Source organism: Abramis brama (genome assembly GCF_963993115.1).
Source record: "Abramis brama genome assembly, chromosome: 17".
Classification (NCBI taxonomy): Eukaryota; Metazoa; Chordata; class Actinopteri; order Cypriniformes; family Leuciscidae; genus Abramis; species Abramis brama.
This window is the reverse complement of record NC_139979.1, coordinates 14,276,526-14,294,846: the sequence shown is the minus strand read 5'-3', so window position 1 is coordinate 14,294,846 and position 18,321 is coordinate 14,276,526. Positions and strand designations below refer to the sequence as shown.

General features: G+C 37.0%; 1 protein-coding gene across 1 annotated transcript; it reads right to left on the bottom strand.

The window, feature by feature from the left end:
• Positions 1-1,276: 1,276 nt before the first annotated feature.
• Positions 1,277-11,613, bottom strand: LOC311067979 (soluble guanylate cyclase 88E-like; the record flags this gene model as incomplete). The annotated part of the gene is made up of 16 exons (XM_084090124.1): positions 1,277-1,643; positions 2,065-2,183; positions 3,583-3,672; positions 3,840-3,949; positions 4,116-4,272; positions 4,881-5,027; positions 5,218-5,364; positions 5,547-5,676; positions 6,301-6,421; positions 6,695-6,820; positions 8,036-8,177; positions 8,338-8,595; positions 8,702-8,793; positions 10,398-10,572; positions 11,259-11,391; positions 11,486-11,613. The coding sequence occupies 16 exons, from the start codon at positions 11,611-11,613 to the stop codon at positions 1,277-1,279; spliced, it is 2,442 nt and encodes an 813-aa protein (XP_083946250.1).
• Positions 11,614-18,321: the final 6,708 nt, after the last annotated feature.

Here is an 18,321-nt window from a genome sequence, read left to right as displayed (position 1 = left end):
GGACTAAAAAAGCAATCGATGCGTCTGACTAGACTCTTAAAATAAAAGTGTTGTTTACAATCTGTAGTATAGGTTAGGTCTATCAGCTGAATTCTCAAGTTACAACAGCTTTCTCTTTCAGTTGTGAGATTGAGGCTGAAAACATGACATCTGTGTTTTTCTGCAAAGCTAAGAGCGTTCGGGCAAAGTAAGAATTAAGTTCGTCTCCAAGGCAACAGACAGGAAGTGTCGCTTAAGTGGTTTCCTGATGGCTTCCTCTTTATCGCTGAATGATATCTGACATGTTGTGTGTGTGCGAATGTGTAATGTGTTTCAGAGACAAAGCAATGAGTATCCAGAACAGTTTGATGAACTTAACTTACTTTGTGATATTTGCGATAATGTAAATGTCATGACTGCCTTAATCTGATAAAAAATCAGGATCAACACATTTTCAGATTTCTGTTACATTTTCTTGTATCATTTGTGTTCTTCCTTTTTTGAGTCTAAGCAGACTTACTTGACAGTAACAATGAACTTACAGCATTGGAAATACGTCACGTTCTAAGTATGATGCTAGTGTTTGTTTCCTGGTTTATCTGGTATCTCATTTTGTTTACGTGTTTGTGAGGGTGTGTGTGTGCGTGTGTGTGTGTAGGCCTGTCTGAACGTAGGTGTATGTCTTCGGGGTGAATGTGTTCACATGCTTTATTTAGGTCACTTGAGATTATCTGATATGTTTGCTCTCTAAGCAAAGTATGTGTTTCATGGCAATTTTACAGTGCTCATCAAACAATGAATTCAAACGTAATCTGTAAACAATTACATTTAACATTTTAGATATACAACAAACTCACTGTTGTTACAGTAACCGAATGAATACAGGGATTCGGCACATCTACTGTATCATAGTGAACCTCTCTAAAGATTAACATAAATGTTCTAACTGTACATGCAAATGTTATAATATACTCAATAGATCGATTTTAATATATCACATATGTTACTTTAAATAAACCATTCAAATACAGTTATTCAAACTTTTTAAAGAGGAAGTAGTGTCCACTTTGGACATCCTCTCTTATTTTCGTAAATCATGGGATTTAGTTACCAGTATTTTTTTTTGACACAAAGTAGTATCTTATCTTGACATTAAGAAGACATCTAAGAAGAAGTCTGCATGAAAAATAAGTCAGCATTATTCACCAGATTTATTCCCAAAATTTGCTTTTAAAATTCAAGCTGGAAAGATTCACTAATATAATAAGTACTATTTTATAAATCTCCCCCTGGATATTTACAGCAAATTGCAGGCTGTGCTTCGCATGGGGAGGTTCGCTGGTAATCGTGAGTACTGGCTTCTGAAACTGTGCTTTTTGTTGTTAAGCTCTGTAGCTGCATTCTCCTGGCCGCCAGCAGGCGGAGTGCTTTCCTGCGCATTACCCGAAGCATTTTCTACCTTCCCTTCTTTGTTATTCTTTGTCTTTTTAACCTTTTCTTTGTCCTGCTGGGACTCATTGGTGAATGTGTCTGGGTCTGGAGCGCCCTCTAGTGCTGGTAGGGCGTCAGGGGGCAGGTCAGTGGGAGTGGGCTTGCCCTCAGCCTGCTCCTCATTGGGGGTGTTCCGGTTTGATGGGGAATGTTTGCTGTTGGTGCAAGTGGACCTGAACGAAATTACATTTAAGATGGAAGACAGAAGCACAACTGTTAAGCATTCTGTCAGGATATTTTTCTGGAAGATGGAAAAACATGATGAATTGAAAGGTATAAGGTTATGGCCTATGGCGGGTAAGTCATATCATCATGTTTAAGGCATTAAAATGATTCATTATAAATGACAAAGAATATGATGCGAAAGATATTCGCTTACCAGCAAAACCAGCTACCTGCATTATGTTTTGTTTTTGCTGGTATGCTAGTGTCCCCTCTAGTGCTTATTGACTAGCAAAACATCCTTGGTCAGCCATGATGCTTTTCAACCAGTTTCACCAGTTAAGTTTTCTAAACCTACTAGAATTCTGGTCTTTTTTCAGCAGTGTAGATCACATAGTTGTTGTGTTTTGATGTGTTTTTTTCCCATCTCACCCATTTGAGCTTCTGTCCTCTGAGTCCTTCTGCTCATTGCAGTATCTGAGCTCTGCTGGAGTCTTAAATGAAAGATCTTGCTTTCCCTTCAGCCAGTATGTCTTCATATAACCTTTACCCTGAATCAAGAGGGATTACAGTTGATTTCACACCACTTTATTTGCTTGCAGTACGAGTAACATAAAGTCATACTAAAAAATAAAAAAAATCTTTATTTGAAAAGTTTTACACAAAGTAGTGAATGGTACTTTTAGACATAATGCTTAAGTAACCCCTCCGGTCCTACTCACACCTCTCTAGGGGGGATTTAAACGGGCATTCCCGGCATGGGAGCCTCTAGTGCACCTCTTGAGGCCAGGGAAGTGAGGTTTACTCGCACAGCTCTTTACTAACTGGCCTCCTACTACTCTTTTCGCTCCGAGTGGGATTCGAACCGGCATCTCCAGCAAGGAAGGTGGGTGCTCTAACAAGGATGCTAAAGAACACAGCCTCTAGTGTCATGGGTTTTTTCCGGCACAGCTGGCCTCAGTTACACTCACCCCCCCTAAACCCCATTCCCATCCGGGTCACGGCAGCAATGTAACCCTTCCAATTCTACTCATAACACGCCAAGCAGGATTCGAACCAGCGTCTCCAGCATGAGGGGGGTGTGCTGAGGGGGGTTAAGACCGCAGTCTCTAGCGTCCATCGCTAGTGCGCCTCTTAAGGCCAGGGAAGTGAGGTTTACTCACACAGCTCTTTACTAGCTGGCCTTACTGTCATGTACACTTACATGATATGAAGCCATTTAAATAGGCTAATAAATGTTTTACTACACATGGATCGGGTTGAGCATTTATATTGCTGAATGCAACTGTTTTTGGGCAAGACTTTGGTCCATGGAAGTCTTGGATTAAACTGTGGCTCTGAAAGAAATTTTTAGGCCCGGACTATGTTATGATTGTGAACTCTTATATATACACTACCATTGGAAATTTAGGGTCAGTAAGATTTTTGTTTAAAATTATTGAATTCTTTTATTCAGAAAGGAATGCTTTAAACTGATCAAAAGTGACAGCAAAAATTGTATTAAACATTTTTTTCTTTTGAAGGTTCTTTTAATCAAAGAATCTTGGAAAAAAATGCTCACGATTTCTAAAAAAAAAATAAGCAGCCTGTTTTCAACATTCATAATAATTAGTAATGTTACTTGAGCACCAAATCAGCATATTAGAATGATTTCTGAAGGATCATGTGACACCGAAGACAGAAAGCTGAAAATTCAGCTTTGCCATCAAAGGAATAAATTACATTTTAAAATATATTAAAATAGAAAACAGTTATTTAAAATTATTATAATATTTCACAATTCTATTTTACTTTATTTCTGCTGAAATAAATGCAGTCTTGGTGGCCATAAAAGACTTCTTAAAAAAACAACGTTTCATTGGTGTACATAGTTTTGGAAGTTTTAATGTGCATAACATTGTTGATAATGACAGTGAAGATGTTGGGGATGATAATTATGTACTGTAGTACCTTAACAAAAATCTTTCCACGTTCCTCAATGATGTATGGCTCATGCTCCAGATGGTCTTTGGTGGTTTGACTAATGTGGATTTGCATGCCCTAGCCGCACAGAAAGAGAGAGAGTAAAATTAGCTGTTTAATTAACTGTATTCCCTGTAAAATATAATTCAAAATCACTCATTATTTATTTCATGATAAGACAGTTTTGTATAGTTATTTGAGGCTCTTCATTTCTAGTCTAAGTAAAGCATAAGAAAGTGGCCCACCACGCCATTTGACTCCATCCGAGAAGCCGTGTTCACAGTGTCTCCAAACATACAATACCTGGGCATTTTCAGACCCACCACCCCTGCCACCACCATTCCAGAGTGAATGCCTGTGTGAAGACCAAAACAAAAGCCTTAAGCTGGAGCATGAAGCGTTTAAAATGTGTAAATCATGTTCTTACATTGTGTGGCACGCATACAAATTATGAATACATCACATGAAAGGGTTGTTGTTTTGTTAAGCATGGGATACTGTGTGAGTCCGGGTGCACCTACCAACACGGATCTGGATGTTGTCCCCGGTGGAGGGGTCTTTTAGGTGATCAATGGAGCTCAACATATCTAGAGCCATGTCACAGATGTGGTGGGCATGAAATGTGGTTTTATTGGGCACACCTGCCACCACCATGTAGGCATCCCTAATGGTCTCCACCTGAGTGAGCAAGAGCATTAGTTGGGAGTTTCATTACGCACTCAATTTGAAGCGCTTTAAAAATGACAATAAAGATGAAAGGCACTGTACTTAATTAGAAATTAGAAAGTTTTATTAAAAAATAGGGATGCATAGATATAAAAATTCTGGCAGATACCACCAAGCTGATATTTTCTGGTATTTACCAATATTTACATCCGAAATGATTTTTTAGGCAATGGTCGATATTAAAGACATTTATAATGTACAGTATAATAAATGGTTATTCATTTTGAGATTTGCCAAATATTACAAATACTTCTGTTTAAAAGTTTGGGGTCAGTATGATAAAAAAAAAAGGAAATACATTTTTTTATTCAGCAAGGATGTATTAAATTGATACATATAATGATACAAAAGATTTCTTTTTAAAATAAATGCTGATTAAAATTCCATATTAAAATATATTAAAATAGAAATAGCTATTGCCAATATTAGATTATAGAATAATCTAATTTAGGGCGATAGCCGATATGGTAGTGATATACATCGTGCCTCCCTTGTGAAAAAAATGAAAGAACATGTTGTGTCAGTGGAAAAGTTGCCTTTGTTGGAGTTCCTTATGTTACCTTATAAACATTGTGTTTCTCGCTGAGTGTGTCAAAAACGATGTAGATCTCGTTTAGCATGTCCACCACCTGCATGGGGCTGATGTGGATACAGATCTCATTAAACTTCACCACATCGCTGAACAGGATGGTCACGTCCGGGAACACCTGGAGGGAGATAACAGATCAAGAACAGTGCTTAATAACAGCAGGACAGCACTAGAGGAAAAAATAAAGTGCTTTTCATCATATTTCATTAACCCTCTTGAGATTTTGATCTCAATGGTCAGTCTATACTAAGTGAAATTCATTTAAATTTGTGTTTAGAAGTGTGTTTAATGGGTGGGTTTGTGTGTACCTGACATGTCTCCAGGGCTGTGATTCCCTTGCGCAGTCTGTCAGCCACTGCTTTGGGTATCATGGCATACAGCAGGGAGTCTCCTCTCTTCTTCTCCTCGTCCAGTTTTTTAATGATCTCCTGCAGCTGTGCATATTTCTGCTGCTCCTGTAGGAGGCACAGTCAGAGATCGGCCTGTCATTTCTAGATGCAATAACAACAGACTCAGCTTAATAGACTTGAGTCAGTCCATACTGGAAATTCTGCTGCATAACTCCTGCATTTTAAATAAAATGTATCTATTTAAGGATGGGATTTTGGACTCGGTGGCATTAGTGTGACATGTATACCTGGTCAAGTGCCAGTTGCAGCTCTGCTGATTGCTGTGTTCCAGCCAGGATGAGCTCTCTGCTTGAGTCGTGCAGGTTTAAATCATTGACGTAAACACCCATTTTTATCATATCCTCCACTGTCTCAATACTGTACAAAGGAGAATATGTTTTAATAAAGACTACAACATATGTAACTGTTTTTTTCTGCAGTTAAACTGTTTCTACAGACAGATCTGACAATTGTAGACTTATTACTACACATTTTAAAGGGCTCATATGGAAAACAGGATTTAAATGATATAGATTAGTACTACTCAACTGGCAGGTCTGTTCTGATCGGGACATGGACAGTAGGGGGAAAGAACCTATATAATTGTGCATAGTCAAGATAGTAAAATAAATGGGCTTAGTAACTTTAAAGTAATTTAGTAACTTTTTATTTACAACATGCTTGTTTTTAAGGACATATTTGTTGCTTTTGTATGCTTCACATTTTTGCTGCAGTGTTGGATGATGTCCAATGTAAAAACTGGATCCTGAAAAAACCCCAGTTGAGAACCTGTTTAATTCTATGAGATCAGAGAGAGAATAAAAAATGGTCATTTCAAACTAAATAATGACTAAAAAGGCTGCGAGAATATAGGATATGGTCCCTTTGAAATGACTTGGCAGAGAACTATTGATTGTCAGTTTTATGTGGCAATAACTAAATTAATGTTTTCCATTAGCTCAGACTACAATGTTGTAAATGTGTGACATTATGAAAGCTTACATGGGAGTTCCTAGAAAGATGAGGGAGTCCCACTGAGGGACGTACTTCATCTGGCCCTTGAGGTGGAGAGGCTTTTTAGGGGGCTCCCGCATGTCTTCAAATATGGTTTCACTGCACTTTCCTGAACAAGAGAGAAGTTACATTTTTCACTGCATAGACAGAAGATTTGGATTCCTTTGGATGATCAAGACTAGAGGCACTTTCTGAGGTTCCCAAAACACTTTAAATAATGATTTTAATCTCATTGACTATAGAATTTCTCAATGTTGTCTTGGATCTGAGTTATGCCACAGAAGTGTTCTTTTCTTGAATGTTTTCCAAAAGCATAAAACAATGTCTATAAAGATGCCAGTGGAACTCATTCAGAGCATCACTTTTCTGTAATGTGTCTAACCGGTGACAGTCTGAAAAGCCAGCAGCTCGATGTCCTCTCCTCCAGAATTAGGCGAGCTGTTATACTGAGTCAGAGTGCCGCTGTATTCCTGATCTGTCCCCTTCATTTCCTCCATCACTTTAATATCTGAGAGAACAGCAGAGGCACAGTCACAGAAGTCAGCATGAGATGTTTTAGGACATTATCTGCTTTAATCCGTGTAGATCTGTGTAGGCTAGATGGTTAGATGCATTACATCCACCAGCTGGAGTGCCCTTGATTTCCACTCCTCCCGTCTTCTTGGCTTTCCCATCATGAACTACACTTCCCATAACCCATTGCCTGGACACATTTTTGTTTGATCACTTCTACCTGTGTGTCATTACCCTTGTTAACTTTGTCTATATAAGCCCTGTTTATTCAGTCATTCATTGCAAAGTCTTGTATCTTGTCACACTGCATTCTGTGTGTTATTTTCTGGTTTTCTGTTTCATGGTTTTGATCTTCTGCTTGTCTCTCTGGATTTGCCTGTGTCTTGGACTCTGTTATTATCTGGATTGTTTGCCCTGTGGTTTTGACCCTCGCCTGTTATATAGATTTTGATTCTGGATTGCCCAAATAAAGCTGCATTTGGATCCTCAACCCCTTGTGTCTCAGAGCAGTTTGTGAAAGAATGTGAATGCTTACATGCTATTAATGTATCTGACTTCTGATGTCAACACCGCTGCGGTTCTTGTTCTGACTGGTCAGTGTGGCTTTGGCTATTATTAGGCATGGAATATGTGAGCGAAGAATTCTCTGTGTATGTGTATACAGTATATGAGTGTGTGTGTGTGTGTGTTGAAGGACAAATCTAAATAAAAATCTAGTTTAAAACATGCCAAGTTCTTAGAAATGTCCTCTTTGTGCTCATGTTGGTTTCATATGATTTAGAAAATCCTTTATACCATTTTCAAGAAAAGTTTAAATTTAATGGTTCTAAACACTTGTAATAATTATTTTCATTTCTTATTATTTTAAATGTTGAAAATAGTTGAACTGATTAAAATTTTGGCAAGAGCCATAATACATTTCTTCAGATTTAAAATAGAATAGAAAAAATAAAATAAATGTTTTCGTAACAATGTAAATCTTTACTGTAACTTTTGATCGATTTAATCGAATGAAGAATAAAGCATTAATTTCTTTAAAATATCTATTTCTTGCTGACCTTTGCTTGAGTGAATCATGTCACTGACTCCTATTATTTTTATTTAACGTGATCATTTTTGTTACACATTTGACCCTAATATAATCTATTCTGCAGAATTCCACAGATTTTACTTCACAAATGGTTTAACCAATACAGAATAAGCACTGTACCTCGCTCTTCTTTTTTAGGTTTTTCACTCTCCTCTTTCTCCTCTGGTTCTTCTTTGTTGAGTTTAGGGATGTTGACCTTCTGTTTGCTCTCCACCACAGCCTTAGACAGCAGTTCAAACACATTGTTGAGGTGGGTGTAGATCTGAAAGAGCACACACCAACAAAGCACCTTTTCAGGGCACAAATGCCAAGAGCATGAAAAGGAAGCATGAACATTTTTTTTTAAACGCCTCATCTTTAAGTTGTTGGTTGTTACTTTTATGCTGCTTTGGATCTATTCTCCAACCCTCCAGTTCACTCACATTATCCCAGCTGAATTCCAGCATGGGTCGCACCAGGGTAAACTCCTCATTGACCTTTTTACCCTGCAGATCAGAAAACACCTCTTTCAAGCCATCTCCTATCCAATACATGGTCATGTCCCTACGGAATATTACGCTGAAGGGGAACATGTCAAAAAAGATTCCTCTCTTCATGGGCAGTTTCTCATAGCCTGGAGCTGTTTTCTGCTGGGGCATACGGTGCTTAAACGCAGCATTGTCAAAATTCATCTTGTACACCTTCAGAGAGAGAGTGAGAAGATCAGAAATGTGAGAAATAAAGAATAACAGAGCTGGGTTTGTGTATACAGAGGAAGGTAAATGTCTCGTCTGTTTGGACTCTTACCACATATGTCATTTTCTCTGTTTCCTCTTTGGACAGAATCTCCACCTCAATATCTGTGTTGTAAAACTGTCGACCCACCTGAGAGAGCTGCCCTACAGAGGATCCACAACAGACTTTTTAAAAAAAATGTTAAACAGCCTGAGGCTACAAACACTTTGGCTGACCAGCTTTTATTGTGTAAGATCTAGTCAAACATTATTTTACCACATCTCAATTATCTAAACTTCACTTTGAGATTATTATTTAATAATGTTGCACATCTCTCAAGAATTTTAATATGCAGTTTCAGAAAGCACGCATGCAGAGGTCACCATTATGCTAATCCTGTTAATATGGTAACTGTTCATTCAGTAAATGATGTATAAAGCAGATTTATTAAGCAAATGTAAGGAGGCTCAGTAGGAAACAATTTGTCTCAGATGTACAGTTTTTGGATGTAAATTATATTAGTTGTAACTTGGTGTAATCAGGTGGAAATCTTAATACTTGGCCTGTACTTTTTATTATTGTTAAAAGTTCATTCTGGGCCTTGACTTTGCATTGCTGGTGACTCTTTCTTCAGGTTACATTGTTACACCAGTAGGTGGCAACAGGCTACTGTTTGAATGACTCAAGTGACTCATTGAATCATTCATTAAACCAATTTGTTCTGATTAATTTAGGAATGAAACAAGCGACTTAGGCTGCGTTTACACTTGGCATTAACATGCGATCACCGTGATCCGATCTAGCAGATCAGGACATGACGCGTTTACATTAAGTAGCCTCTGTATCTGGATAACCGATCAGATTTCTGTTTCCTCCATAATATTTAAATTAGGTCTGTGGCACGACACAGTTTTTTGCACGAAGAAATACTTCCAGAGTTGATCATGCAAAAACAACTGGGTTGATCATGTTAAACAAGTCACATCATCGATCATCAGGGTTTAAGGTTATAGCGTGTAATGACTATATTGACAGAAATATGAGAGTAATAAACATGCTGAAACAATAAAAACATTCAACATTTAAAAAATAAAAAAATAAAAAGTGTATTCCGATTATTTCTCTGATCTCATGACTGACTGTGATTGTACAGGCGATCGCCTCATTCAGATAATGTTGCACAATTAAAATGAAAAATGACACACACAGTATCATGTGAGTCTAAATAAACTGTTTTAAAGATTGGTGTTTATTGTAAGGTTCAAATAAGTTTAATTTCTTGTCTAAACTGCGTCTGGCCATTATTTTCTGACAGCCACGTGGGGAGACTGGGCGGGGATTTATATGATGTCGCCCTCTGAATGTAGATACGATGGCTGGATAGCGTTTGCATTACATTGAGATCTGATCACAATGCATCCTCGACTACCTCTGGACCAGGACACGCTGATCGGATAACATACCGATCAGAAACTTTTCAATGTGTATGTGGACAACATCCGGATTCAGGTCGCATATTAATGCCAAGTGTAAACGCAGCCTTATATGTGAATCATATGATATTATCATTCATCCACCATTCAGGAGCGAAACATCACTTTCTGTTGCTGAGATGCCCAATATTTAATGAAGTAACTGCCAATACTGTCTGAATGTATGTTATTGATTTGTTGTTTATTGAACTGTTGTTTAAAATCAATGTCACACTTGCAGTCATGCTGCTGGTCTGAATACAATATACTCTCTACACTTACAGTAGCACTATTACCTTTGACAAACTGTGTGAATCCTTTCCTTGTTGAACGGTAGTGCAGGGTAAGACTTGTCTCACATTCTTCCTCAACACAGAAACTGGGAGGCTGGACTTTTGGGAAGGAGAAACGAAAGTACTCATGCAGGTTATCCAGCTCATTGATGAAATCTCGTACATTGCGCCCCAGTACCTGAGACGAAGACATTAAAAGAGATTTAAAAGCTATGTAAAATGTGTACAATTATACAATTGTCCATTGAGAAAAGCCCAATAAAGAAAAATAGAAGAAAAATGTCATACACTACCTGTTAGTTTGAGGTTGGTAAGATGTTTTCGTTTTTTTAATGATATAGCTTTTTAATGATATAGCTTTTTAAATATAGGCTAAGACAGTTTATTAAAAAAACAAAGAGTAGCCTATATTTAAAGTAGTTTTATTATACTATTAAAACCTCTTATGCTCATCAAAGCTGCATTTATTTAATCAAAAAATACAGTAAAAACTGTAATATTGTGAAATATTATTAAAATTTGAAATTACTATTTTCTATTTTAATATATTGTAAAATGTAATTTATTCTTGTGATGTTAAAGCCGAATTTTGCAACTACATGTCAACTAACTCTCATTCAGTATTAGTTGACTGTCTGCTTAATATCGGCTAACTCTTTATTGTGATGGTTCTTCAACAGACATTCCACTTACTATAAGTAACTTTGCAACTACATGTCAACTTATTTTAACCCTAACCCTACCATGTGTTAAAGGGACCATCAAAATAAAATGAAACCAAAAAATCTTACCAACCCAAAACCTTTGAATGATTATCTAAATGAGTACCTGTCACATACAGAGTCTACCGTGCTTGAAAATCACCTTTAAGATCCTCTCATATCCATAGTTTCCTATCCGCTTGACCATGTAGACCCCGAAAGCGTACATCAGCTCATCGTGAGTTTTTCCTAAAACCTCACCAGCTGCCTTTGCCAATCTTAGGATCAGATTATCACTGGAATAATAAACACAAGCATTGTTAAATTAGCTAGATGCAATCTATGACACTTAATTAATCAGATATGTGACTCTGCACTTTCAGGACTTACTTGTACATTTGGTGGCGAACAAATTTGAGGTGCGGGATCTCCGCTCTGGCCTCGATTAGCCTCCATACGTCCTCTCCATATGATTCATTAATGTAGTCATTCACCGCTTCCAAATACAGGCCATACATCTTCAGGGGGTTTGGAACCTCCCAGAAATATGATCAGTCTGAAGAGAGCTCAACCTGGATCAGAGATGCTTCATGGACATCAAGAGGCTTTTAGTCCAGCTTTTAGTTAGGCTTTTATATGGCAAAAATCAATGAGATGCATAAACAAGTAAGAGTAAATGCATGTGGCTTACCTGCAGACCTCAGTCCTGTGTAATGTGTAGATGAGTCTGAATTTGGCTAAAGCAACCCCCCCCATCTCTCTCTCTCACTCTCTCTCTCACTATCTTTATCTTTAAACACCTGTTTTTGGCACCTGAAGCACTTCTTACTCATTTCTGTCAGTACAATGGACACATGGACTAAAACAAGAGAGCAGGGGTATGTTCGTGGCAGGTGCTAAACAACATGCTATAAATAAACCCTAACCCTAAAGTTTTGCCATTTTTATGTGTGAAATTAGATTTTTTAGTCTCTTAATAAACCGGCTTTCAAACAACACACACACACACACAGACACACACACACACACACACACACACACACACACACACACACACACACACACACACACACACACACACACACACACACACACACACATTTGTTTTTCTATTATGAATGACTTGCTATTGACTTCTATTGTTTGTACTGAGCTAATCATCAGCTAACCATTGTAAAAACCTATAGAGTTTCCTTAATACACGATTTATTTTGCTTATTTTGTTTATGACTTTTTTAATAGTGCTTTAAAATAAAAACTGTGATTATCCTTGTATAACTATATTATAGTTATGGTGGATAAATTAAGTGAATAAATTGTTCCATTGTTCATTCGCGGATTTTAAATAACTTTGAAGTAAATAAAAGATTTCATTAAAAACTCTTTGTCTCTTTGTGCATTACTCTCAGTATCCGCTAGGGGCCACTGTTGACACAGCGTCGTTAAGCTATTGACTCAACGCTGAAAGCAGCTAAATGACTGACTAGGCTGTTGCCCTTTACTAACGACTTAGTTGTGATTGTTTTCCAACAAAAATAAATGGCTTACATTATATGTATCCTATATATGTCAAACGCACATGTATACATACACACACACAAACACACACCAGTGGTGTACGGTGGTGTTTTAAAATGAGGAGGCAAAGTCCTCACATTTTTTTGTATAGACTAAATATCAAATGTAAATTTATGTCCCTGTTACACTTAATTTTCCTGGTTAAATAAACATTACATAAAAAAAGACATACAATTCTATTTTGTATTTTTACACTAGCTAGCCTATGTATATTTATTCAAGTTAGTAGTTTTACCATTGTTTACATTTATTCCAAAATAACTAAAGGCAGTAACAATTTAAACAATATTATTTGTGAACTAATGTTAAGCATTTCTTTTTAATGGTCAACTTATTTTCAGCAGTCATCAAGCTGGTCACAGACACGAAGATGTAGGCTATCCCAAGCTGATTGATAACTAAAACCCCCCACAGTCATCATGTTTTCAGGCCATTTCAAGTTTGACTTTGACGTTGACATAAAGCGGTGATATCTAAATGGATTAGTTGTTTACTTACTTTTTAATTAATGCTCTCATTAACGCCTTCATTGTCTTCATTAAGGCCAACTCATGCGCACGAAAACAAGAGGCGGGATTTATCGTAGCCACGAACCAATCATAGTCATAACCGATCATATCCAATCATAGCGCGATGGAGGCATTCCTATATATATATATATTTTTTATTTTTTATTTAATTTTATTATTATTTTTTTATTCTTTTTTATGCTTTATTCAGTAATAGAACATACAACAATTTAATACAAAAATAATAGTAATACAAAACAATAATAACAGCATTCCTATATATATATATATATATATATATATATATATATATATATATATATATATATATAGATAGATAGATAGATAGATAGATAGATAGATAGATAGATAGATAGATAGATAGATAGATAGATAGATAGATAGATAGATAGATAGATAGATAGATAGATAGATAGATAGATAGATAGAACTGAGCGCTTGACAGTGCAATTAGTGGTGTGTGGGGAATGGACCTGTCACCTGAGAAGCGTGAATTGTGTTCCTGTAGTTTCATCACAAACCAATAATTAGCATGTCTTTGTTTCCAGTCACCCAAGAAAAACCTCTCAGCTCATATCAGCCTCTATATCTCACTTAGTCTCTCTGTAGTCTATTTTTAAAAAAATATCCATAAAGTCCACAAGTTAGGTTTCTCATTCTTGTTTATTTACTGTACTTGAGTGTACAGTATGTTACAGTAGGACACAATGCCTGTGATAAACACGACTGAGATCAGGGGTATCACAAGGGCTAGCTATCACAGTGACTGTTAGATGTTGTTTTTAAACACCTTGTTCAAAACTCTTATTTAAGAATATTTTCATTGTATCAACCTATTTTTTGCTGTAGCCCATAGCTGTTGAGTACACAAGAGAACACAATAAAACTTCACTGACAAACATTTGTATCCATTGTGACAGCTTGCCCCGATGTAAATATTCAAGTATTTGATGAATTGTATCTTTTTCTGTGTAATATTTTTATTATTATTTACCAAGCAAATTGTGCAAACAAGAGTACTTGTTATATAGAGAAAATATATAGTATATAGAGAGAAAAAAGAACATTGTACATTTAGATATTATTTTCAAATTCGTTTTAATGTTTTAATGAGTATAATAACCAGCAATTATTATAACAGAAGTGGTTAGTTACGACTAGCCACAACTTTTAGGGATGTCTATACTGAAATTAAAATTCAAACATAAACCTACCCTGCAAAATATTAAGTAAAATCTGTGATAACCAGCCCTGACCTCCCACATGCACAGTTATATTCAAATTAATACTTTAGAGAGATTGTCTGCAGAACCTTCCCTCTTTTTCATCTGAGTTACTTTTACTCTTGCCTCTGAGGATTGTGCATACAAATACCTCGATCATTTGTTTGCATTAGCATTTCAGCTTCATGCTGAAATCTTTCGAAAATCCCATGTCAGTCTATCTGCGAGGCAAAGTAGGAGCTCTCAGAGGAGCTATGATGCTGTGTGTGTGTGCTGAATGCAGCATATGTGAATGCGTGTGCATGGATGTGTGGGAGGACGACATGCTCATGTGGTTCCAAAGCCAATGCTCTGAAAACCTCTGCAGAATTGCTGTTTTATTCTTATGGCAGGTTAAAGAATTACATAAGATGTTTTATTGATTTGTTGTTTTGTAAGTAATAAAATAAGAATGATGCACAATTCCTTAAAACATCTCCAGCATACAGCTGGTACTGTGAACTTGTGTGCTTGCAATGCGTGCTGCTGCTCCACTGCTGAATGATGGATGAATCGTGTTTACAATACAGTCAAAAATATTACTAATGCATGTACATGGCAGCTCATCCTGTGGTCTGACACTGATGGATTTTATGCATAATAAGGCCAGATACTTTCAGGACCAGTCTGGTGAAGAATGCAAATACCATCATCATATCTAAAATGTATTCGCTCATAAATGTTAATTCAATGAGCGTGCGTATTTACCAGATTAGAATGAGTTCACGAAATATTGCCACATTTTCAAATATGAACTCACTATTTGGCAAATCATTTGTGTGGTCCCTGTAGATAGGATTGAGTCTGCAGCTTATTTAATAGGAACGTGACCATACAAAGGCAATGTGGATAATTCACACGTTGTGGATATGGAAATTTCTTGGCAGACAAGCCCGAAGCCATTATGCCCCATAGCTGAATTCTGAATACCCGTCTGCGTCTGTTTCCTATTTCTCCTTTTTCTTTCCCCCCTCTCAATCCACAGTTCTCACAGAGACCTTAACGTTCTTGTCTATCAATAGCATAATTTTATTCGGCCACGAGGGTTCATGTCTAACCACACAAGCAGTTAAAATGTCTATGATCACTTCGCTTTTAGCTCTGAAGCCAAATGCCTGGATTGATCTTCCAGTAATGTTGAGCTGTAGGAGTGCACTATTTTACCATTTAGGGATGCAACTGCAAAGCCCCAGTGAAGCACAGACGATTCATCTTGTGCTTTTAATGAAATTATTGATATTGATTCAGAGAGGTTGGTGTGACCTTGGCATTTGCTTTGCAGGCTTTTAGAAGGATGTAAAACAGACACTGTTTTGATTTATATCACCATAACATATCAAGTCAGATTGTTTCTCAGGGTTGATGGATATCAGATTGATGACATGGACATGTAGCAGACAGCTTCTAATAAAATCACTTTACTAATGCCATATGGTCTGTGCTTTCAGTTGCACTTTCAATTATAGGAGAGATAACTTCTATATTAGTTGAAGATTGATATATAAAGATCAACTTTGTAATTTTAGTAAAAGGTTCATATGCGTAAGCAGTGTTATTTTAGACCTGTTTACAATTTTAAAGTTCAGATTCTGCAATGACTTCTTCGATTAAGTTTTGTTTACACCCGTAAGATCAGAGGATATTTCTGTAGATATTTTAGAAGCAAACGATTGAAGTGCATCTTTCATTACCTCAAAGATTGATAAATAATTTGGAAAACCTGTTACGGTTGCACTGGAACACCAAATTCTATATTTTATTATTGTTAGGCCCCTCAAAACTGAATGAATGTACAAAAAGCTCTAACTTCAGGCTCTCATTTAATTATTTAGGGCCTACTGGTATTTCTCAAACTAAAAATAAAATCAAAGCACTTTAAAAACACGTTGTAACCTAACTCTTTGTGAAATCAAATTTGATGTAATAAGTTTTGACAAATCGAATATTAGATCTAATTAGTTTCAGGAACACTATCACTTTTGCTAAAGGCAGCCCTTGATTTTTGTTGTTACGAAGGTGGGTATGTTGATGCCAGGGTTCATTACCTGCTCTGGGGCAGGTTATGTTCTAGATCACAGATCTCAAACAAACATGAGCCAAATCAGCAGTGAGCAGAGTGATGAATCTTTTTATGCACTGAAGTTATTCGCCCTGTATCTCACTCCCTCCAACCTAAAATGCACTTCACAGGGAAAGGCTTTCGTAAATCCACATAATCAGCTTACCATAATAATTATTTGAGAAATATAGATTTTCAGGGGAGAGAGTCTCATACCTTTGTCAGCATTTTGAGCTGCACATTAAAAATGTATCGGTTTGTATCTCTTTGCAAGTGTCATATATTAGGTGATGCTGCATGAGAGCCACAGAAAAATACTTTTTTTGTAGTTCTGATTGTAAGGTGTAGATTAGGTGGCGATTTTTTTCTTCCGGTGACTCTTGGTTGCACGCCAGTAGGTGGCAACAAGTGACTGAATCATTAACCGATTCATAAAAAAGTGTTTGAATTAATGACTCATAAAGATCGAGACATTGAATTACCTATATGTTTAATTCATTCAAGAAGTAAACTTTACTACTGAGTGTTGCTCGGATAGGCCACTAGCCTACTCACAGAAATATTTCCTTTGGTGGAGCAAAAATAGTAAGTAACTGGGAATATTATTATAAAATCTAAGTTACTAACATTTTGTTTATTGAATTGTTAGTAATATCACATTCTCAGTCATTCTGATCATTTGAAAATTAGCAAGGATGTGGTTAGGTCTCGTGTGTGCGGTCGAATCACAACCCCGCTGATATTCGGAAGAACGCCACTCTAGCTCGTGTTTTGTAAATAGGCTATACAAATAGTGTAAGTCAGTAAAATATTTACTATGATAGTTCAATATAATGCTGTCATATACCTGACAATGGACACCTCGTCGGGCATTAACCCTTACGTATTTTATATCATGAATGTAAAAATATCTTAAGCTTACATCCCAGACCTCATTTAATTTTTCCTAAAAAACCATTGACTTCAAAGGAATCGGAACTGCTAAAATGCTTATTAATTTCCGGGTTTTGGCCAACAAAAACATGTCATCCCTGCAGCACTATTGATTCATTTTGGTACTGTTGACTCAGAAGTGACACACACAAGAACTAAAAGTATTTAGAGTAGCAGTTTTACTCTCTGTGAGAGTCAGATGACACATTATCAATACACTGGAAGACATTTCAGGTCGTTGGCAATGAGCAACATTAATATTCGCATTTGAATTTATTTGTTTGGAAGTGATTTGTAAAACCTGGATTTGCCAGCAGGGAGGCAGCTGAGAATACATGATGCTTGCAAAGCTAGGCCTTAAACGCCAAGGAGAAACTCATAAGTCCTCTGCCTAACCAAAAGCCATTACTACAGTGTTGGCTAGCACTTCCCTTTGGGCCTGCTATACAGCAGATCTCACAGCTCTGAGCCATAGGCAAGAACACAATAAGATTACAGTGTCTGAATGACAGCTAGCACAATGCAGGAAGGATAAGAAGTGAAAAGAAAGAAATACAGACAAAGACAGACAGAAGGAGAGACAGACAGAGAGAGAGAGAGAGAGAGAGAGAGAGAGAGAGAGAGAGAGAGAGGAAGCAATCAGTGCATGAATATTCCATTTACTGCACTGGAGCACCATAGCAGTGCCTTTATACCTTCAGCCACCTGATCTGGAAATGAAATTACTACAGCCGATGCTCTTTTCTTCAATTTCTCACTCTTCCCTTTACTGTCCTTCGTCTTATCAAGGCTGACACTAATCCAATTTCAGCCCTGCTGGGGCCACAGCTTGCTCAGTTATGTATACTGATGCCTCCGCCGGTG